Below are 26,184 nucleotides of genomic sequence, written 5' to 3'. Positions count from 1 at the left end.
ACATTTGATTTCTTAAATGGCTGTAATTAAATTGGAATAATAATATTACCTGGCAGGCTATAGACTTGGAATTATAATATAATAATATAACCTGGCAGGCAACATCCTTGGAATAATAATATTACCTGGCAGGCTATATCCTTGGAATAATAATATAATAATATTACCTGGCAGGCTATAGCCTTGGAATAATAATATAATAATATTACCTGGCAGGCTATAGCCTTGGAATAATAATATAATAATATTACCTGGCAGGCTATAGCCTTGGAATAATAATATAATAATATTACCTGGCAGGCTATATCCTTAGAATAATAATACCTGGCAGGCTATAGCCTTGGAATAATAATATAATAATATTACCTGGCAGGCTATAGCCTTGGAATAATAATATAATAATATTACCTGGCAGGCTCCTGAATGATTTAGATAGTATGTTTTTTAATAACTTGTTGAGGCTCTCCATCACTTTTTTCAAATTGAGAATTCACCGGGCTGCATGGTCAAATTAATTTAGAGAAATTATAAATAAATAAAATGTATTAGTCCTAATTACAACTACAATTCCATAAAAATGCTATAATGACAAACTAAATCAACATGTCGGCTATAGCAGCCTATACGTAGGTAGCCGACATGGTGGTTTCTACCCTGTCTCCTTTCTCTATGGCGGTGGCACGAATGATGAAAATCTGGATCCCTACAAATCAGCTGGGCTAGACAATCTGGACCCTCTCTTTCTAAAATTAACCGCCAAAATTGTTGCAACCCCTATTACGAGCCTGTTCAACCTCTTTCGTATTGTCCGAGATCCCCAAAGACTGGAAAGCTGCCGCGGTCATCCCCCCCTTCAAAGGGGGAGACACCAGACCCAAACTGTTATAGACCTAAATCCATCCTGCCCTGCCTTTCTAAGGTCTTCGAAAGCCAAGTTAACAAACAGATCACGGAACATTTCGAATCCCACCGTACCTTCTCCGCTATGCAATCTGGTTTCCGAGCTGGTCATGGGTGCACCTCAACCACGCTCAAGGTCCTAAACGATATCATAACCACCATCGATAAAAGACAGTACTGTGCAGCTGTCTTCATCGACCTTGCCAAGGCATTCGACTCTGTCAATCACTGCATTCTTATTGGCAGACTCAACAGCCTTGGTTTCTCAAATGACTGCCTCGCCTGGTTCACCAACTACTCTTCTTAGATAGAGGTCAGTGTGTCAAATTGGAGGGCCTGTTGTCCGGACCTCTGACAGTCTCTATGGAGGTAACACAGGGTTCAATTCTCGGGCCGACTCTTTTATCTGTGTATATCAATGATGTCGCTCTTGCTGCTGGTGAATCTCTGATCCACCTCTACGCAGATGACACCATTTGAACACTGTGCTAACAAAACTCCAAATGAGCTTCAATGCCATACAACACTACAACAGTAAAACTAAGTGCATGCTCTTCAATTGCTGCCCGCACCCTCCCGCCCGACTGGCCCTCACTACATATCCGTCGCCAGACCCACTGGCTCCAGGTCATCTATAAGTCTTTACTAGGTAAAGCCCCGCCTTATCTCAGCTCACTGGTCACCATAGCAACACCCACCCGTAGCACGCTCTCCAGCAGGTATATTGCCCTGGTCATCCCCAAAGCCAATTCCTCCTTTGGCCACCTTTACTTCCAGTTCTCTGCTGCCAATGACTGGAACGAATTGCAAATATCATTGAAGCTGGAGTCATATCTCCCTCTCTAACTTTAAGCATCAGCTGTCAGAGCAGCTATCTGATCACTGTACCTGTACACAGCCCATCTGTAAATAGCCCACCCAACTACCTCATCCCCATATTATTACTTACCCTCTTGCTCTTTTGCATCCCCAGTATCTCTACCTGCACATCATCATCTGCACATCTATCACTCCAGTATTAATCTGCTAAATTGTAATTATTTTTGCCTCTAGGGCCTATTTATTGCCTACCTCCCTACTCTTCTACATTTGCACACACTGTACATAGGTTTTTCTATTTTTCTTTTCTTTTGTCTTATTGACTGTACGTTTGCTTATATGTAACTCTGTGTTGTTGTTTGTGTCGCACTGCTTTGCTTTATCTTGGCCAGGTCGCAGTTGTAAATGAGAACTTGTTCTCAACTGGCCTACCTGGTTCAAATAAATGTAAAATTAAAAAAAGAACTGTAGGCGTAACAAGAACATCCACAAACACAGCTCTACCAGGCGCTGCTAAAACAGCTAACTGTCTGAGTGCTTAGCTTACAAAAACGTACCACTTCTGTTGCATACGCAGGCAAACTGAGCCACCTCATAAACCTTATCACACCAACGAGATCTAGGATCCAAATTCACCGAGTTCATAGAACTCCACGGACCCGTTAGCAGTGGAACCCAGAATGATACGTGACCACTATCCTTTCACCACCACAATTCGAAGGTCAAATAACCCTAATCAAGATGTTGCCTAATAGTCCTACTAATAACTCGATATTAGTAGTAAAAATAGAGGATTCACTTCTCACAATGGTGCTGGTTTAGTAAAGTTACATCAAAACTCCATAGACAATGGTGCTGGTTTAGTAAAGTTACATCAAAACTCCATAGACAATGGTGCTGGTTTAGTAAAGTTACATCAAAACTCCATAGACAATGGTGCTGGTTTAGTAAAGTTACATCAAAACTCCATTGACAAATATTGGCAGTAGAATGGCCATACTGAAGAGCTCAGTGACTTTCAATGTGGCACCGTCATAGGATGCCACCTTTCCAACAATTTCTGCCCTGCTAGAGCTGCCCTGGTCAACTGTAAGTGCTGTCGTTGTGAAGTGGAAATGTCTAGGAGCAACAACGCCTCAGCCACCAAGTGGTAGGCCACACAGCGAAGTGGTAGGCCACACAAGCTCACAGAACAGGACTACCGAGTGCTGAAGCGCACAGAGCGTAAAAATCATCTGTCTTCGGTTGCAACACTCACTACCGAGTTCCAAACTCCCTCTGGAAGCAACGTCAGAAGCTTCATTAAATGGGTTTCCATGGCCGAGCAGCCGCACACAAGCCTAAGATCACCATGCGCAATGCCAAGCGTGGCCTGGAGTAATCATTCACTGTTAATCTACACCTGTTGTTTACTCTCTCTCTGCATTGCTGGGAAGGGCCCGTAAGTAATCATTCACTGTTAATCTACACCTGTTGTTTACTCTCTCTCTGCATTGCTGGGAAGGGCCCGTAAGTAATCATTCACTGTGAGTCTGAACCTGTTGTTTACTAATCATTTGACAAATGAAATGTGATTTGATTGTCAACTTGACAAAAATAAAAAATAAAATAAAGTACAGAGAGATCCTTGATGAAAACCTGCTCCAGAGCTCTCAAGACCTCAGACTGGTGCGAAGGGGTCTACATACTTACTGAAGGCACCGTATATATAAATAAATAGAGGGTGGGGCTTAAGCTGCATCCCTGTCTCACCCCACGGCCCTGTGGATAGAAATGTGTTAGTTTTTTGCCAGTTTTAACTGCACACTTGTTGTTTGTGTACATTGATTTTATAATGTTGAATGTTTATCCCCCAATACCACTTTCCATCAATTTGTATAGCAGACCCTCATGCCAAATTAAGTCAAGCTTTTTTGAAATCATCAAAGCATGAGAAGACTTTGTCTTTGTTTTGGTTTGTTTGTTTGTCAATAAGGGTGTGCAGGGTGAATATGTGGTCTGTCGTATGGTAATTTGGTAATTTGGTAAAAAGCCAATTTGACATTTGCTCAGAACATTGTTTACTGTTTGTTTACTGTGTTCCAATGTGTTCCAATTTCCCCAGAAGTGGTTAGATTCTATGGATTCTTCCAATACATTGAGCTGATTTCTGACGTGCTGTTCCTTCTTTTTCCGTAGTGTATTTCTGTGTTGTTTTAGTTTTTCACCATAGTGAAGGCGTAGACTCAGGTTTTCTGTTTTTGGTTGGATAGGTTTCTCAATTTCTTTCTTAGATTTTTTCATTTTTCATCAAAGCATTTGTCATTGTTGTTAATTTTCTTAGGTTGTCTGCTTGATATTTGTAGATTTAATAGGGAAATATACTGTTTAGGTGGGCACTGCTGCGTTGTACAGGTGGACCTGGTCATAAAGGCTGTTCAAGTCCAGGGTGGAGTGGTGGGCCAGGTAAACATTTGGTTTTGAGGCACAGTCATGGGAAATACTTGCGTTTACCCACTGTATGGTAGCAGGGTGGAGATAACCACTTGTGCGTTGGGGAAAGTAGAATAAGCTTTTTCAATCATCCCTTGAGTGCTGTGGCCACCCTTTCCTGCTGTGTTCTCAGGTCGTGTGTTGCTGTGTGTATTATTATGTGGCAGGGTGACCCTAGTTGGTCCTCAGACAGAAGGTCTAGGGCGCGCTGTGTGTTTGGACACCAGAGTTTAGACATTGTGTGTTTGGGGAAAAAGTTTTTTCTTGTATATACACTGCTCAAAAAAATAAAGGGAACACTTACACAATGTAACTCCAAGTCAATCACACTTCTGTGAAATCAAACTGTCCACTTAGGAAGCAACACTGATTGACAATACATTTCACATGCTGTTGTGCAAATGGAATAGACAACAGGTGGAAATTATAGGCAATTAGCAAGACACCCCCAATAAAGGAGTGGTTTTGCAGGTGGGGACCACAGACCACTTCTCAGTTCCTATGCTTCCTGGCTGATGTTTTGGTCACTTTTGAATGCTGGCGGTGCTTTCACTCTAGTGGTAGCATGAGACGGAGTCTACAACCCACACAAGTGGCTCAGGTAGTGCAGCTCATCCAGGATGGCACATCAATGCGAGTTGTGGCAAGAAGGTTTGCTGTGTCTGTCAGCGTAGTGTCCAGAGCATGGAGGCGCTACCAGGAGACAGGCCAGTACATCAGGAGATGTGGAGGAGGCTGTAGGAGGGAAACAACCCAGCAGCAGGACCGCTACCTCCGCCTTTGTGCAAGGAGGAGCAGGAGGAGCACTGCCAGAGCCCTGCAAAATGACCTCCAGCAGGCCACAAATGTGCATGTGTCTGCTCAAACGGTCAGAAACAGACTCCATGAGGGTGGTATGAGGGCCCGACGTCCACAGGTGGGGGTTGTGCTTACAGCCCAACACCGTGCAGGCATTTGCCAGAGAACACCAAGATTGGCAAATTCGCCACTGGTGCCCTGTGCTCTTCACAGATGAAAGCAGGTTCACACTGAGCACGTGACAGACGTGACAGAGTCTGGAGACGCCGTGGAGAACGTTCTGCTGCCTGCAACATCCTCCAGCATGACCGGTTTGGCGGTGGGTCAGTTATGTTGTGGGGTGGCATTTCTTTGGGGGGCCGCACAGCCCTCCATGTGCTCGCCAGAGGTAGCCTGACTGCCATTAGGTACCGAGATGAGATCCTCAGACCCCTTGTGAGACCATATGCTGGTGCGGTTGGCCCTGGGTTCCTCCTAATGCAAGACAATGCTAGACCTCATGTGGCTGGAGTGTGTCAGCAGTTCCTGCAAGAGGAAGGCATTGATGCTATGGACTGGCCCGCCCGTTCCCCAGACCTGAATCCAATTGAGCACATATGGGACATCATGACTCACTCCATCCACCAACGTCACGTTGTACCACAGACTGTCCAGGAGTTGGCGGATGCTTTAGTCCAGGTCTGGGAGGAGATCCCTCAGTAGACCATCCGCCACCTCATCAGGAGCATGCCCAGGCGTTGTAGGGAGGTCATACAGGCACGTGGAGGCCACACACACTACTGAGCCTCATTTTGACTTGTTTTAAGGACATTTCATCAAAGTTGGATCAGCCTGCAGTGTGGTTTTCCACTTTAATTTTGAGTGTGACTCCAAATCCAGACCTCCATGGGTTGATAAATTGGATTTCCATTGATTATTTTTGTGTGATTTGGTTGTCAACACATTCAACTATGTAAAGAAAAAAGTATTTAATAAGATTATTTCATTCATTCAGATCTACGATGTCTTGTTATTTTAGTGTTCCCTTTATTTTTTTGAGCAGTATATTTCCCGTTTGAGCCCACAAGGAGTACAATCTGTGGCTTGTGTGTGTCCTCAGTGGGTGTGGGGTTGCCTGGGGGGCTATCAGGGGGTCTGACAGGGGGTCTGACAGGGGGGGTGCTAGGAGGAGATGGGGTCCCCTGGGCTTGGGATTCTTTATTCATCTGTTCTGCTGTGATGTTGAGGCTATGGTCAGTGTTGATGTGTGCTGTTCTGCTGGCTTCTCTGCGGAGTGGTATAATGGGTTGTTCTCCATCACACTTGATCTTTCTCACCTCCTCTAATGCTCTGTTCTTCTCCTGCCGCTGGGCCTTCTTCTTCCGCTCCTGCTCTTTGACCTATTGAAGTTGTTTCACCATAGTCCAGGGTGCAGACATGTCTCTCTCCTCCTCCAGCTCTCTGTGTCTGGTTGAGGTGGTGTTGTTGTTGTGTTGGACTGTTGTCTGGGTCTGTGCTGACTGGAGTGTGTTCACCAGCTGTTCCATCTCCACCTGTCATACCTCCAGCTGGGTGAATTTATCCTTCATTTCAGTGAGGGAGAAGTACTCTGTGCTGGGAGGTTGGCTTTCCGCTTGGGGTTGCTCGTCTGCGAGACTGATCCTGTCTACCTCTCTACTCTCTCTCTCACTGCCTCCCAACCCACTGTGAGACTGATCCTCTCTACCTCTCTACTCTCTCTCTCTGCCTCCCTACCTGCTGCGAGACTGGTCCTCTCTGCCTTTCTACTCTCTCTCTCTCTCTCTCTGCCTCCCTACCCGCTGTGAGACTGATCCTCTCTACATCTCTACTCTCTCTCTCTGCCTCCCTACCTGCTGCGAGACTGGTCCTCTCTACTCTCTCTCTCACTGCCTCTCTACCCGCTGTGAGACTGATCCTCTCTACCTCTCTACTCTCTCTCTCTGCCTCCCTACCTGCTGCGAGACTGGTCCTCTCTACTCTCTCTCACTGCCTCCCAACCCGCTGCGAGACTGATCCTCTACTTTTCTACTCTCTCTCACTGCCTCCCTACCAACTGTGAGACTGATCCTCTACCTTTCTACTCTCTCTCTCTGCCTCCCAACCCACTGTGAGACTGATCCTCTCTACCTTTCTACTCTCTCGCTCTGCCTCCCAACCCGCTGTGAGACTGATCCTCTCTACTCTCTCTCTCACTGCCTCTCTACCTTTCTACTCTCTCTCACTGCCTCCCAACCCACTGTGAGACTGATCCTCTCTACCTTTCTACTCTCTCTCTCTGCCTCCCAACCCACTGTGAGACTGATCCTCTCTACCTTTCTACTCTCTCTCTCTGCCTCCCAACCCACTGTGAGACTGATCCTCTCTACCTTTCTACTCTCTCTCACTGCCTCCCAACCCACTGTGAGACTGATCCTCTCTACCTTTCTACACACTCTCTCTGCCTCCCAACCCACTGTGAGACTGATCCTCTCTACCTTTCTACTCTCTCTCTCTGCCTCCCAACCCACTGAGACTGATCCTCTCTACCTTTCTACTCTCTCTCACTGCCTCCCAACCCACTGTGAGACTGATCCTCTCTACCTTTCTACACTCTCTCTCTCTCTCTCTCTGCCTCCCTACCAACTGTGAGACTGATCCTCTCTACCTCTCTACTCTCTCTCTCGCTGCCTCTCTACCCGCTGCGAGACTGGTCCTCTCTACTCTCTCTCTCACTGCCTCTCTACCTGCTGCGAGACTGGTCCTCTCTACTCTCTCTCTCACTGCCTCTCTACCTGCTGCGAGACTGGTCCTCTCTACTCTCTCTCTCACTGCCTCTCTACCCGCTGCGAGACTGGTCCTCTCCACTCTCTCTCTCGCTGCGAGACTGGTCCTCTCCACTCTCTCTCTCACGGCGAGACTGGTCCTCTCCACTCTCTCTCTCGCTGCGAGACTGGTCCTCTCCACTCTCTCTTGCTGCGAGACTGGTCCTCTCCACTCTCTCTCTCGCTGCGAGACTGGTCCTCTCCACTCTCTCTCTCGCTGCGAGACTGGTCCTCTCCACTCTCTCTCTCGCTGCGAGACTGGTATTCCTCCACTTGAGAGATGTGAGATGTGTGCTTTTCTTTTCAGTATGTTGGGCCCTCTTGTGTCATAGGAGGACTGCATCATGGGTAGATGTGCTTCTACATTCTCTACATGGCCACCCAGCCAGGAAACTTGTGATTGCTTAATGTGGAACATGTTTTGTTGAACACTGTGATTGAGGGTCATCATGGGGGGACAATTCAGGGGGTTGTTGTTAAGTTTTACCAAACCCACATCCTAATACTGCCAGAACATTATAGTCCTACAATTCTCCCACGGAAACTTCTGGACACCAAGTTTTGATTGAATTGACCCTTTCCCTTCCCCTGCATTTTCTGGGTCGCTGGGAGACAGGTGTGAGAGCCTCTTAAAGGACAACAGTATTAGCTTTCAGTGCTAACGAGAAACGCCTGGAACGAGTAACGCCTGGAACGAGTAACGCCTGCTGGAACTACAACGCTGACATTCTGAATAGCTCTAGTGCTTTTTAATGGGAAGGTGTATGATCAACTTTATGAGAGGATTGTTTCAAAGTGCAATAAAACAGAGCAGGGATAAAGGATTAAGGGTTGGAGCAAAGACCTGCACCTGAGTGGTGAGGTGAGGAGGTGGAGAGGTGGGGGACCCCAGGAGATGAGGCATCCCCCCTGCGCCACTGTTCATCTCCAAAGCTGGCCTCAGCCCTATGCCTATACCGGCCCCATGCCCAGCCAGTCGCTAGCCCTATACCCCATTCCTAGACCTCTACCCCAGCCCCAGCCTATACCTCATTGAGGGGCTGGCTGATCGTGTTACAGGACAGAGATCAGCAGAAGGTTATGTTGTGATGAAAAGCCAGCATGAACCTGCCGTCTCTGGACTGAGGCACGCAGCCATAATCGACCTGATCCCCATGTGTCCTTCTCTGAAGTCCCTGCCAAAAACTCTGACACCCCTCTCCACCCCTCCATACCCCCATACCATCACTCACCCCCCCACTCCATATATCACCACATACTCCTTCAATCTCACCCCCACCCATCACCCCATCACCCCATCACCCCATACCCTCACCCCATCACCCCATACCTCCACCCCATACCTCCACCCCATCACCCCATACCCTCACCCCATCACCCTATACCTCCACCCCATCACCCCATACCTCCACCCCATCACCCCATACCCTCACCCCATCACCCCATACCCTCACCCCATACCTCCACCCCATACCCCCACCCCTCACCCCATACCTCCACCCCATCACCCCATACCCCCACCCCATACCCTCACCCCATACTCCTTCAATCTCACCCCAACCCATCACCCCATACCTCCACCCCATCACCCCATACCTCCACCCCATACCTCCACCCCATCACCCCATACCCTCACCCCATACCCTCACCCCATCACCCCATACCCTCACCCCATACCTCCACCCCATACCCCACCCCTCACCCCATACCTCCACCCCATCACCCCATACCCCCACCCCATACCCTCACCCCATACTCCTTCAATCGCACCCCCACCCATCACCCCATACCTCCACCCCATCACCCCATACCTCCACCCCATCACCCGATACCCCCACCCCATCACCCCATACCCTCACCCCATCCCCACCCCTTCACCCCATACCCCCACCCCATACCCCCACCCCATCACCCCATACCCTCACCCCATACCTCCACCCCATCACCCCATACCCCCACCCCATCACCCCATACCCCCACCCCATACCCTCACCCCATACCCCCCACCCCATACCCCCACCCCATCACCCCATACCCTCACCCCATACCCTCACCCCATCACCCCATACCCCCAACCCATCACCCCATACCCTCACCCCATACCCCTACCCCATCACCCCATACCCCCACCCGATACCCTCACCCCATACCCACACCCCATCACCCCATAGCCACACCCCATCACCCCATACCCCATACCCTCACCCCATACCCCCAACCCATCACCCCATAGCCTCCACCCAATACCCCCACCCCATACTCCCACCCCATCACCCCATACCTCCACCCCATACCCCCACCCCATACCTCCACCCCATACCTCCACCCCATAGCCCCACCCGATACCCCCACCCCATACTCCCACCCCATCACCCCATACCTCCACCCCATACCCCCACCCCATCACCCCATACCCCCACCCCATCATCCCATACCCCCACCCCATACCCCCACCCCATCACCCCATACCTCCACCCCATACCCCCAACACATCACCCCATACCCCCACCCAATACCCCCACCCCACCCCACACTCCCACCCCATCACCCCATACCTCCACCCCATACCCCCACCCCATCACCCCATATCCCCCCATCAGCCCATACCACCACCCATACCCCCACCCCATCACCCCATACCATCACCTCATACCCCCACCCCATACCTCCACCCCATCACCCCTGCACCCCATACCCTCACCCCATACCCTCCCCCATACCCTCCCCCCCATACCCTCACCCCATACCTACACCCCATCACCCCATCACCCCATACCCCATACCCTCACCCCATACCCTCACCCCATACCTCCACCCCATCACCCCATACCCCCACCCCATCACCCCATACCCTCACCCCATCACCCCATACCCCCACCCCATACCCCCACCCAATACCCCCACCCCATTCCCCCATACCCTCACCCCATACCCCTTACCCCCACCCCATCCCCATACCCCCATACCCTCACCCCATAACCCATCACCCCATACCCCCACCACATACCCCCACCCCATACCTCCACCCCATACCCCCACCCCATCACCCCATACCCCCACCCCATACCCCAACCCCATCACCCCATACCCCCACCCCATACCCCCACCCCATCACCCCATACCTCCACCCCATACCCCCACCCCATCATGTACTATTCCCCCACAGATTTGGGGCTGTTGATGTCTTAGACTACCAAGGATGTGGGCATCCTCTCGGGAGCTATCTTTCTTGCTCCACAGTGCTGTGAACTGCTTTTTAGTATCAGGTGCGTCATCCTGAGAAGTCATCAGACATTCCAGGAGAAAACAGTGTGAGATTCCACCATTACAGGTCCTGGCCAGGTGGCTAGGGGTTAGGGCTGGGCCTTATATGAGTGTCTGTTAGGGAGGACTGAGGAGGAATCCTGGGTAAACCAATAAGAACACAGGTTGTTTATACTGGTTGCCACGGCTACTTTTAATTGTACCTGTCAACAACGTACTCAGTTTCTCACTCTGTTTCTGCTGTTGCTCTCTTTCTGACGTTTTTACAGCTGTCATTTTAGCTATACAGCTGTAACTGTCATCATGTGCCACAAATCAACAACACAAAAGAGGAGAAAGTCGGTGGTTGTGTTGGATAAAAGTTTTTATAAAAGTATGAATTACAGCACAAACATAGTGTAGGTACAGGCAACCGTTTTCCGAATTAATATTTATACAAGAGTTGACTGATGGTGACTGAACGTTGTTGCTAGCAAATCGCGCCAACAAAACTCAACTCCGCCTTGATATAAGAGAACGGAGCTCCTCAGCTAACAGTGTCATCAACCCCGCTTTTCAACAACTACATTTAGTTGCACCACATTTCTCTACTGCCTGCCTGGTTGCCTCATGAGAGAGAAGAACACAAATGTTCATGGAAAACAAGGTAGGTGTTAATAAAAGCAGTTTAGTCATCCTCTAAAACCAGTTTGAATGATCCAATCCACAGCTAACAAAATGACTAATGTCATATTTAGTAACCTAGGTAGAAAGCTAGCTAACTAACATTAGTTAGTTAGGTTGATGCAATCATGCAGCCAGCAGTTTACATTAAAACTTTTGACTGACTGAATAAATGTGTTTGGGAATAACGAAGATGAAACGATCTCCTGCTGCAACTCAAGGCCAGGTGGAACTGAATTTCCTGGAAAGGTTGGTCAGACAGTTTGTTAGTCCAGCAACGTTGGAATATTATTTTATTGCCACTGCTGATTATTATTCACAAATGTTTGTGGGAAAAATCCTACAAATTCAACAACAGAGAACAAAAGACGAAAGGGCCGTTCCCCACCTGTGCCATGAGGATTCCTGCACCTATTGAAATGTGCATTTTGATAAAGGGAATAAAAAAAAAATCTACTTCATATTAACTCCAGCACCACCCACTATATTCATCTCCAGCACCACCCCACTATATTAATCTACAGCACCATCCCACTATATTAATCTCCAGCACCACCCCACTATATTAATCTCCAGCACCATCCCACTATATTAACTTCCAGCACCACCCCACTATATTAACGTCCTGCACCATCCCACTATATTAATCTCCAGCACCACCCCACTATATTAACCTCCAGCACCACCCACTATATTAACTCCAGCACCATCCTACTATATTAAACTCCAGCACCACCCCACTATATTAAACTCCAGCACCACCCCACTATATTAACTTCAGCACAACCCCACTATATTAATCTCCAGCACCACCCCACTATATTAATCTCCAGCACAACCCCACTATATTAATCTCCAGCACCACCCCACTATATTAATCTCCAGCACCATCCCACTATATTAAACTCCAGCACCACCCCACTATATTAATCTCCAGCACCACCCCACTATATTAATCTCCAGCACCACCCCACTATATTAACCTCCAGCACCACCCCAATATATTAATCTCCAGCACCACCTCACTATATTAAACTCCAGCACCATCCCACTATATTAATCTCCAGCGCCACCCCACTATATTAATATCCAGCACCACCCCACTATATTAACTTCAGCACCATCCCAGTATATTAATCTCCAGCACCACCTCACTATATTAAACTCCAGCACCATCCCACTATATTCATCTCCAGCGCCACCCCACTATATTAATCTCCAGCGCCACACCACTATATTAATATCCAGCACCACCCCACTATATTAACTTCAGCACCATCCCAGTATATTAACTCCAGCACCACCCCACTATATTAAACTCCAGCACCACCCCACTATATTAAACTCCAGCACCACCCCACTATATTAACTTCAGCACAACCCCACTATATTAATCTCCAGCACCACCCCACTATATTAATCTCCAGCACAACCCCACTATATTAATCTCCAGCACCATCCCACTATATTAAACTCCAGCACCACCCCACTATATTAATTTCCAGCACCACCCCACTATATTAATCTCCAGCACCACCCCACTATATTAAACTCCAGCACCACCCCAATATATTAATCTCCAGCACCACCTCACTATATTAAACTCCAGCACCATCCCACTATATTCATCTCCAGCACCACCCCACTATATTAATCTCCAGCGCCACCCCACTATATTAATATCCAGCACCACCCCACTATATTAACTTCAGCACCATCCCACTATATTAACTCCAGCACCACCCCACTATATTAATCTCCAGCACCACCCCACTATATTAAACTCCAGCACAACCCCACTATATTAACCTCAGCACAATCCCACTATATTCATCTCCAGCACCACACCACTATATTAATCTCCAGCACCACCCCACTATATTAATCTCCAGCACCACCCCACTATATTAATCTCCAGCACCACCCCACTATATTATTCTCCAGCACCATCCCACTATATTAAACTCCAGCACCACCCCACTATATTAACTCCAGCACCACCCCACTATATTAATCTCCAACACCACCCCACTATATTAATCTCCAGCACCACCCCACTATATTAAACTCCAGCACCATCCCACTATATTCATCTCCAGCGCCACCCCACTATATTAATCTCCAGCGCCACCCCACTATATTAATATCCAGCACCACCCCACTATATTAACTTCAGCACCATCCCAGTATATTAATCTCCAGCACCACCTCACTATATTAAACTCCAGCACCATCCCACTATATTCATCTCCAGCGCCACCCCACTATATTAATCTCCAGCGCCACCCCACTATATTAATATCCAGCACCACCCCACTATACTTCATCACCATCCCAGTATATTAATCTCCAGCACCACCCCACTATATTAAACTCCAGCACCACCCCACTATATTAAACTCCAGCACCACCCCACTATATTAACTTCAGCACAACCCCACTATATTAATCTCCAGCACCACCCCACTATATTAATCTCCAGCACAACCCCACTATATTAATCTCCAGCACCACCCCACTATATTAATCTCCAGCACCATCCCACTATATTAAACTCCAGCACCACCCCACTATATTAATCTCCAGCACCACCCCACTATATTAATCTCCAGCACCACCCCACTATATTAACCTCCAGCACCACCCCAATATATTAATCTCCAGCACCACCTCACTATATTAAACTCCAGCACCATCCCACTATATTCATCTCCAGCGCCACCCCACTATATTAATCTCCAGCGCCACCCCACTATATTAATATCCAGCACCACCCCACTATATTAACTTCAGCACCATCCCACTATATTAACTCCAGCACCACCCCACTATATTAATCTCCAGCACCACCCCACTATATTAAACTCCAGCACAACCCCACTATATTAACTTCAGCACAATCCCACTATATTCATCTCCAGCACCACACCACTATATTAATCTCCAGCACCACCCCACTATATTAATCTCCAGCACCACCCCACTATATTAACTCCAGCACCACCCCACTATATTATTCTCCAGCACCATCCCACTATATTAAACTCCAGCACCACCCCACTATATTAACTCCAGCACCACCCCACTATATTAATCTCCAGCTCCATCCTACTATATTAATCTGCAGCACCACCCCACTATATTAATCTCCAACACCACCCCACTATATTATTCTCCAGCACCACCCCACTATATTAATCTCCAGCACAACCCCACTATATTAATCTCCAGCACCACCCCACTATATTAAACTCCAGCACCACCCCACTATATTAAACTCCAGCACCAACCCAATATATTAATCTCCAGCACCACCTCACTATATTAAACTCCAGCACCATCCCACTATATTCATCTCCAGCGCCACACCACTATATTAATCTCCAGCGCCACCCCACTATATTAATATCCAGCACCACCCCACTATATTAACTTCAGCACCATCCCAGTATATTAATCTCCAGCACCACCTCACTATATTAATCTCCAGCACCATCCCACTATATTCATCTCCAGCGCCACCCCACTATATTAATCTCCAGCGCCACCCCACTATATTAACCTCCAGCACCACCCCAATATATTAAACTCCAGCACCACCTCACTATATTAAACTCCAGCACCATCCCACTATATTCATCTCCAGCGCCACCCCACTATATTAATCTCCAGCGCCACCCCACTATATTAATATCCAGCACCACCCCACTATATTAACTTCAGCACCATCCCAGTATATTATCTCCAGCACCACCCCACTATATTAATCTCCAGCGCCACCCCACTATATTAATATCCAGCACCACCCCACTATATTAACTTCAGCACCATCCCAGTATATTAACTCCAGCACCACCCCACTATATTAAACTCCAGCACCACCCCACTATATTAAACTCCAGCACCACCCCACTATATTAACTTCAGCACAACCCCACTATATTAATCTCCAGCACCACCCCACTATATTAATCTCCAGCACAACCCCACTATATTAATCTCCAGCACCACCCCACTATATTAATCTCCAGCACCACCCCACTATATTAAACTCCAGCACCACCCCACTATATTAATCTCCAGCACCACCCCACTATATTAATCTCCAGCACCACCCCACTATATTAACCTCCAGCACCACCCCAATATAGTAAACTCCAGCACCACCTCACTATATTAAACTCCAGCACCACCCCACTATATTAATCTCCAGCACCACCCCACTATATTAATATCCAGCACCACCCCACTATATTAACTTCAGCACCATCCCACTATATTAACTCCAGCACCACCCCACTATATTAATCTCCAGCACCACCCCACTATATTAAACTCCAGCACAACCCCACTATATTACCTTCAGCACAATCCCACTATATTCATCTCCAGCACCACACCACTATATTAATCTCCAGCACCACCCCACTATATATTAATCTCCAGCACCACCCCACTATATTAATCTCCAGCACAACCCCAGTATATTAATCTCCAGCACCACCCCACTATATTAAACTCCAGCACCACCCCACTATATTAAACTCCAGCACCACCCCACTATATTAACTTCAGCACCACCCCAATATATTAATCTCCAGCACCACCTCACTATATTAAACTCCAGCACCATCCCACTATATTCATCTCCAGCGCCACCCCACTATATTAATCTCCAGCGCCACCCCACTATATTAATATCCAGCGCCACCCCACTATATTAACTTCAGCACCATCACAGTATATTAACTCCAGCACCACCCCACTATATTAAACTCCAGCACCACCCCACTATATTAAACTCCAGCACCACCCCACTATATTAACTTCAGCACAATCCCACTATATTAATCTCCAGCACCACCCCACTATATTAATCTCCAACACCACCCCATTTTATTAATCTCCAGCACCACCCCACTATATTAATCTCCAGCACAACCCCACTATATTAATCTCCAGCACCACCCCACTATATTAATCTCCAGCACCACCCCACTATATTAAGCTCCAGCACCACCCCACTATATTAAACTCCAGCACCACCCCACTATATTAACTTCAGCACAATCCCACTATATTTATCTCCAGCACCACCCCACTATATTAATCTCCAGCGCCACCCCACTATATTAATATCCAGCACCACCCCACTATATTATTTTCAGCACCATCCCCCTATATTAACTCCAGCACCACCCCACTATATTAAACTCCAGCACCACCCCACTATATTAACTTCAGCACAATCCCACTATATTTATCTCTAGCACCACCCCACTATATTCATCTCCAACACTACCCCACTATATTATCTCCAGCACCACCCCACTATATTAACATCCCGCACCACCTCACTATATTTATCTCTAGCACCACCCCACTATATTAACTTCCAGCACCACCCCACTATATTAAATTCCAGCACCACCCCACTATATTAATCTCCAGCACCACCCCACTATATTAACTTCAGCACAATCCCACTATATTAATCTCCAGCACCACCCCACTATATTAATCTCCAGCGCCACCCCACTATATTAATATCCAGCACCACCCCACTATATTATTTTCAGCACCATCCCACTATATTAACTCCAGCACCACCCCCCTATATTAAACTCCAGCACCACCCCACTATATTAACTTCAGCACAATCCCACTATATTTATCTCTAGCACCACCCCACTATATTCATCTCCAACACTACCCCACTATATTATCTCCAGCACCACCCCACTATATTAACATCCCGCACCACCTCACTATATTTAACTCCAGCACCACCCCACTATATTAACTTCCAGCACCACCCCACTATATTAAATTCCAGCACCACCCCACTATATTAATCTCCAGCACCACCACACTATATTAACTTCCAGCACCACCCCACTATATTATCTCCAGCACCACCCCACTATATTAATATACAGCACCACCCACTATATTAACTCCAGCACCATCCCACTATATTAATCTCCAGCACCATCCCACTATATTATCTCCAGCACCACCCCACTATATTAATCTCCAGCACAACCCCACTATATTAATCTCCAGCACCACCCCACTATATTAATCTCCAGCACCACCCCACTATATTAATCTCCAGCACCACCCCACTATATTAAACTCCAGCACCACCCCACTATATTAACTTCAGCACAATCCCACTATATTATCTCCAGCACCACCCCACTATATTAATCTCCAGCGCCACCCCACTATATTAATATCCAGCACCACCCCACTATATTATTTTCAGCACCATCCCACTATATTACTCTCCAGCACCACCCCACTATATTAAACTCCAGCACCACCCCACTATATTAACTTCAGCACAATCCCACTATATTTATCTCTAGCACCACCCCACTATATTCATCTCCAACACTACCCCACTATATTAATCTCCAGCACCACCCCACTATATTAACATCCCGCACCACCTCACTATATTTATCTCCAGCACCACCCCACTATATTAACTTCCAGCACCACCCCACTATATTAAATTCCAGCACCACCCCACTATATTAATCTCCAGCACCACCACACTATATTAACTTCCAGCACCACCCCACTATATTAATCTCCAGCACCACCCCACTATATTAATATACAGCACCACCCACTATATTAACTCCAGCACCATCCCACTATATTAATCTCCAGCACCATCCCACTATATTATCTCCAGCACCACCCCACTATATTTATCTCCAGCACCACCCCACTATATTAATCTCCAGCACCACCCCACTATATTAATCTCCAGCTCCATCCTACTATATTAATCTGCAGCACCACCCCACTATATTAAACTCCAGCACCACCCCACTATATTAAACTCTAGCACCACCCCACTATATTAACTTCAGCACCACCCCAATATATTAATCTCCAGCACCACCTCACTATATTAAACTCCAGCACCATCCCACTATATTCATCTCCAGCACCACCCCACTATATTAATCTCCAGCGCCACCCCACTATATTAATATCCAGCACCACCCCACTATATTAACTTCAGCACCATCCCAGTATATTAATCTCCAGCACCACCTCACTATATTAAACTCCAGCACCATCCCACTATATTCATCTCCAGCGCCACCCCACTATATTAATCTCCAGCGCCACCCCACTATATTAATATCCAGCACCACCCCACTATATTAACTTCAGCACCATCCCAGTATATTAACTCCAGCACCACCCCACTATATTAAACTCCAGCACCACCCCACTATATTAAACTCCAGCACCACCCCACTATATTAACTTCAGCACAATCCCACTATATTAATCTCCAGCACCACCCCACTATATTATTTCTCCAACACCACCCCACTATATTAATCTCCAGCACCACCCCACTATATTAATCTCCAGCACAACCCCACTATATTAATATCCAGCACCACCCCACTATATTTATCTCCAGCACCACCCCACTATATTAACCTCCAGCACCACCCCACTATATTAATCTCCAGCACCACCCCACTATATTAATCTCCAGCACCACCCCAATATATTAAACTCCAGCACCACCTCACTATATTAAACTCCAGCACCATCCCACTATATTCATCTCCAGCGCCACCCCACTATATTCATCTCTAGCGCCACCCCACTATATTAATATACAGCACCACCCCACTATATTAACTTCAGCACCATCCCACTATATTAACTCCAGCACCACCCCACTATATTAAACTCCAGCACCACCCCACTATATTAACTTCAGCACAATCCCACTATATTAATCTCCAGCACCACCCCACTATATTAATCTCCAACACCACCCCACTATATTAATCTCCAGCACCACCCCACTATATTAATCTCCAGCACAACCCCACTATATTAATCTCCAGCACCACCCCACTATATTAACTTCCAGCACCACCCCACTATATTAATATCCAGGACCACCTCACTATATTATTCTCCAGCACCACCCCACTATATTAATCTCCAGCACCACCCCACTATATTAACTTCCAGCACCACCCCACTATATTAACTTCCAGCACCATCCCACTATATTAATCTCCAGCCCCACCCCACTATATTAATCTCCAGCACCACCACACTATATTAACTTCCAGCACCACCCCACTATATTAATCTCCAGCACCACCCCACTATATTAATATCCAGCACCACCCACTATATTAACTCCAGCACCATCCCACTATATTATCTCCAGCACCATCCCACTATATTATCTCCAGTACCACCCCACTATATTATCTCCAGCACCACCCCACTATATTAAACTCCAGCACCACCCCACTATATTAATCTCCAGCACCACCCCACTATATTATTCTCCAGCACCATCCCACTATATTAAACTCCAGCACCACCCAACTATATTAATCTCCAGCACCACCCCACTATATTAATCTCCAGCACCACCCCACTATATTATTCTCCAGCACCATCCCACTATATTAAACTCCAGCACCACCCCACTATATTAATCTCCAACACCACCCCACTATATTAATCTCCAGCACCACCCACTATATTAATCTCCAGCACCACCCCACTATATTAATCTCCAGCACCACCCCACTATATTAATCTCCAGCACCACCCCACTATATTAAACTCCAGCACCACCCCACTATAATAACTTCAGCACCACCCCAATATATTAACTCTCCAGCACCACCTCACTATATTAAACTCCAGCACCATCCCACTATATTCATCTCCAGCACCACCCCACTATATTCATCTCCAGCGCCACCCCACTATATTAATATCCAGCACCACCCCACTATATTAATTTCAGCACCATCCCAGTATATTAATCTCCAGCACCACCTCACTATATTAAACTCCAGCACCATCCCACTATATTCATCTCCAGCGCCACCCCACTATATTAATATCCAGCACCACCCCACTATATTAACTTCAGCACCATCCCAGTATATTATCTCCAGCACCACCCCACTATATTAAACTCCAGCACCACCCCACTATATTAAACTCCAGCACCACCCACTATATTAACTTTCAGCACCACCCAATATATTAACTTCCAGCACCATCCCACTCTATTAATCTCCAGCACCACCCCACTATATTCACCTCCAGCACCACCCCACTATATTAAACTCCAGCACCATCCCACTATATTCATCTCCAGCACCATCCCACTATATTAACCTCCAGCACCATCCCACTATATTAATCTCCAGCACCTCCCCACTATATTAAACTCCAGCCCCACCCCACTATAGTAATCTCCAGCACCACCCAACTATGCTATCTCCAGCACCACTCCACTATAATAAACTCCATCACCACTCCACTATATTAATGTCCATGACCACCCCACTATATTAATATCCAGCACCACCAACTATATAAATCTCCAGCACCACCCCACTATATTAAATTCCAGCACCACCCATTCAATTAATCTCCCGCACCATCTCACTATATTCATCTCCAGCACCACCCCACTATATTAATATCCAGCACCATCCCACTATAATAGTTCCCAGCACCACCCCACTATATTAAACTCCAGCACCACCCCAATATATTAACTCCAGCACCACCCCAATATATTAACTCCAGCACCACCCCACTATATTATTCTCCAGCACCACCCCACTATATTAATCTCCAGCACCACCCCACTATATTCATCTACAGCACCATCCCACTATATTCATATCCAGCACCATCCCACTATATATATCTCCAGCACCACCCCACTATATTAACTCCAGCACCACCCCACTATATTTTCTCCAGCACCACCCCACTATATTAATATCCAGCACCCCCCTCTATATTAATATCCAGCACCACCCACTATATTCATCTCCAGCACCACCCCACTATATTACCTCCAGCACCATCCCACTATATTAATCTCCAGCACCATCCCACTGTATATCTCCAGCACCACCCCACTATATTAACTCCAGCACCACCCCACTATATTAATCTCCAGCACCACCCCACTATATTAATATCCAGCACCCCCCCTCTATATTAATCTCCAGCAGCACCCCACTATATTAACATCCAGCACCATCCCACTATATTATTTCCAGCACCACCCCACTATATTAATCTCCAGCACCACCCCACTATATTAATATCCAGCACCATCCCACTATATTAATCTCCAGCACCACCCACTATATTAACTTCAGCACCATCCCACTATATTAATCTCCAGCAGCACCCACTATATTATTCTCCAGCACCACCCACTATATTAACTTCCAGCACCACCCACTATATTAACTTCCAGCACCACCCCACTATATTAACATCCAGCACCATCCCACTATATTAATCTCCAGCACCACCCCACTATATTCCTCTCCAGCACCACCCACTATATTAACTTCCAGCACCACCCCACTATATTATCTCCAGCACCATCCCACTATATTAACATCCAGCACCATCCCACTATATTAATCTCCAGCACCATCCCACTATATATATCTCCAGCACCTCCCCACTATATTAAACTCCAGCACCACCCCACTATAGTAATCTCCAGCATCACCCAACTATGCTATCTTCAGCACCACTCCACTAAAATAAACTCCAGCACCACTCCACTATATTAATGTCCATGACCACCCCACTATATTAACATCCAGCACCACCCCACTATATTAATCTCCAGCAAAATACCACTATATTAACATCCAGCACCACCCACTTTATTAATCTCCAGCACCATCCCACTATATTAATCTCCAGCACCACCCCACTATATTAATATCCAGCACCATCCCACTATAATAAACTCCAGCACCACCCCACTATATTAAACTCCAGCACCACCCCACTATATTAAACTCCAGCACCACCCCACTATATTAAACTCCAGCACCACCCCACTATATTAATATCCAGCACCACCCCACTATATTAATATCCAGCACCACCCCACTATATTAATCTCCAGCACCACCCCACTATATTAATCAGCAGCACCACCCCACTATATTAATCTCCAGCACCACCCCACTATATTAATCTCCAGCACCACCCCACTATATTAATCTCCAGCACCACCCCACTATATTAATCTCCAGCACCACCCCACTATATTATTCTCCAGCACCATCCCACTATATTAATCTCCAGCACCACCCCACTATATTAATCTCCAGCACCACCCCACTATATTAATCTCCAGCTCCATCCTACTATATTAATCTGCAGCACCACCCCACTATATTATCCTCCAGCACCACGCCACTATATAAACTCAAATCACATGTATCAAATCAAATTGTATTAGTCACATGCATTGAATACAACAGGTGTTGACCTTACATTAAAATGCTTACTTACGAGCCCCTAATCAACAATGCAGTTTTAAAAAATATGGATAAGAATAAGAAATAAAAGTAACAAGTAATTAAATAGCAACAGTAAAATAACAATAGCGAGACTATATACAGGGGGGTACCGGTACAGAGTCAATGTGGTGGCTATATACAGTGGGTATCGGTACAGAGTCAATGTGGAGGCTATATACAGGGGTGTGCCGGTACAGAGTCAATGTGGTGGCTATATACAGTGGGTACCGGTACAGAGTCAATGTGGAGGCTATATACATGGGGTACCGGTACAGAGTCAATGTGGAGGCTATATACAGGGGGGTACCGGTACAGAGTCAATGTGCGGGGGCACCGGTTAGTTGAGGTAATGTGTACATGTAGGTGAGTTGTTAAAGTGACTATGCATAGATGATAATAACAGAGAGTAGCAGTGGTGTAAAAGAGGGGGGGGGGGGCAATGCAAATAGTCTGTGTAGCCATTTGATTAGATGTTCAGGAGTCTTATGGCTTGAGGTAGAATCTGTTTAGAAGACTCTTGTGTTCTTGGGCACAGGCACAATGGTGGTCTGCTTAAAACATCTTGGTATTGCAGACTCGGACAGGGAGAGGTTGAAAATGTCAGTGAAGACACTTGCCAGTTGGTCAGCACATGCTCACGGTACACATCCTGGTAACCTGTCTGGCCCAGCGGCCTTGTGAATGTTGACCTGTTTAAACGTCTTACTCACATCGGCTGCGGAGAGCGGGATCACACAGTCTTCCAGAACAGCTGGTGCTCTCATACATGTTTCAGTGTTATTTGCCTCGAAGCGAGCATAGAAGTAGTTTAGCTTGTCTGGTAGGCTCGTGTCCCTGGGCAGCTCTCGGCTGTGCTTCACTTTGTAGTCTGTAATGGTTTGCAAGCCCTGCCACATCCGACGAGCGTCAGAGCCGGTGTAGTACGATTAGATCTTAGTCCTGTATTGCCTGTTTGGTGTCTTAGGCAATAGCGAGATTTTTTATAAGCTTCCGTGTTAGAGTCCCGCTCCTTGAAAGCGGCAGCTCTAGCCTTTAGCTCAGTGCGGATGTTGCCTGTAATCCATGGCTTCTGGTTGGGGTATGTACATACGGTCACTGTGGCGACGACGTCAATGAATCCACTTATTGATGAAGCCAATGACTGATGTGGTTTACTCCTCAATGCCATCGGAGGTCCTGTAGCTTAGCATCTGCTTCATCTGACCACTTTTTTTTATTGATATAGTCACTGGTGCTTCCTGCTTTAATATTTGCTTGTAAGCAGGAATTAGGAGGATAGAATTATGATCAGATTTGCCAAATGGAGGGCTAGGGAGAGCTTTGTATTTGTACGCGTCTCTGTGTGGAGTAAAGGTGGTCCAGTGTCGTCCCCCCCCCCCTCTGGTTGCACATTTAACATGCTGATAGAAATTTGGTAAAACTAATTTAAGTTTCCCTGCATTAAAGTCCCCGGCCACTAGGAGTGCCGCCTCTGGGTGAGCATTTTCTTGTTTGCTTATGGCGGAATACAGCTCATTCAATGCTATGTTAGTGCCAGCCTCTGACTGAGGTGGTATGTAAACAGCTACGAAGAATACAGATGAAAACTGTAGGTAGATAGTGTGGTCTACAGCTTATCATGATATGCTCTACCTCAGGTGAGAAATAGCTCGAGACTTCCTTAGATATCGTGCACCAGCTGTTATTTACAAAAATACATAGTCCGCCGCCCCTTGTCTTACCAGACGCCGCTGTTCTATCCTGCCGATACAGCGTATAACCAGCCAGCTGTATGTTGATAGTGTCGTTGTTCAGCCACGACTCTATGAAGCATAAGATATTACAGTTTTGGTAGTTTAATCTTCCGCGTAGGTCATCTATTTTATTCTCCAAAGATTGCACATTTGCTAGCAGAATGGAAGGAAGTGGAGGTTTATTCAATCGCCTACGAATTCTCAGAAGGCAGCCCGCCCTCTGGCCCCTTTTTCTCCGCCTCCTCTTCGCGCAAATCACGGAGATCTGGGCCTGTTCCCGAGAAAGCAGTATATCATTCGCATCGGACTCGTCAGACTCGTTAAAGGAAAAAAAGGATTCTACCAGTCCGTGGTGAGTAATCGCAGTCCTGATGTCCAGAAGTTATTTTCGGTCATAAGAGACGGTAGTGGCAACATTAAAAAAAAAAAATAAGTTACAAACACAAATGAACAAAAAAACACAATCAGTTGTGGACACGTAAAACGTCAGCCTTCTTCTCCGGCACCATTGTTACAATGTTACCGTTGTTACTGTGTGTATAGTGATGAATGTAACTCTGCCTTAGATTTAGATTTTAGTCATTTAGCAGACGCTCTTATCCAGAGCGACTTACAGTAGTAAATGCATACATTTCATAAAAAAATTCCTCCGTACTGGCCCCCCGTGGGAATCGAACCCAAAACCCTGGCGTTACAAACACCATGCTCTACCAACTAAGCCACAGGGAAGGCTCAGTTGCTCCCTTGTTACAAAGTCTGTGTATAGTCGTAAATGTAGCCCTGCCTTGTTACAAAGTCTGTGTATAGTCGTAAATGAAACCCTGCCTTACGTAAAGCTGACACAATAATTGCATAAGAGCAGCTCAGAGTAGGTTTTAGGATGATGTCAACACACTGCCTAGACAAACTCTCAGCTCTGAGTAGGTTTTAGGATGGTGTCAAGACTGCCCAGACAAACTCTCAGCTCAGAGTAGGTTTTAGGATGGTGTCAAGACTGCCCAGATAAACTCTCAGCTCAGAGTAGGTTTTAGGATGGTGTCAAGACTGCCCAGACAAACTCTCAGCTCAGTAGGTTTTAGGATGGTGTCAAGACTGCCCAGACAAACTCTCAGCTCAGAGTAGGTTTTAGGATGGTGTCAAGACTGCCCAGACAAACTCTCAGCTCAGAGTAGGTTTTAGGATGGTGTCAAGACTGCCCAGACAAACTCTGAGCGAGGAGTAAAAATCAACTCAGAAAAGTTTATCTCACCACCATTTGAGGAAAGATGGTGATGATGCTTATTGACATTGGTTATTCCCCATCATTTGGAACAATGAGCCATAGCCAATCACGATGCGGCATGGGCAGCT

General features: G+C 46.6%; 1 protein-coding gene across 1 annotated transcript; it reads left to right on the top strand.

Moving 5' to 3' along the window:
* The first annotated feature begins 8,878 nt into the window (after nt 1-8,878).
* LOC106593830 (extensin-like) lies at nt 8,879-9,961 on the top strand. The gene has a single exon (XM_014185219.2). The coding sequence runs from the start codon at nt 8,879-8,881 to the stop codon at nt 9,959-9,961; it is 1,083 nt and encodes a 360-aa protein (XP_014040694.2).
* The last annotated feature ends 16,223 nt before the right edge of the window (nt 9,962-26,184 follow it).

This window comes from Salmo salar, chromosome ssa15 (genome assembly GCF_905237065.1).
Source record: "Salmo salar chromosome ssa15, Ssal_v3.1, whole genome shotgun sequence".
NCBI lineage: Eukaryota > Metazoa > Chordata > Actinopteri > Salmoniformes > Salmonidae > Salmo > Salmo salar.
The sequence above is the reverse complement of the archived record's forward strand: the minus strand, read 5'-3'. Positions and strand labels throughout refer to the sequence as shown.

Excerpts from the sequence above, each read along its gene's own strand:
- LOC106593830 (XM_014185219.2), top strand. The coding sequence starts at position 8,879 with ATGAAAAGCCAGCATGAACCTGCCGTCTCTGGACTGAGGCACGCAGCC.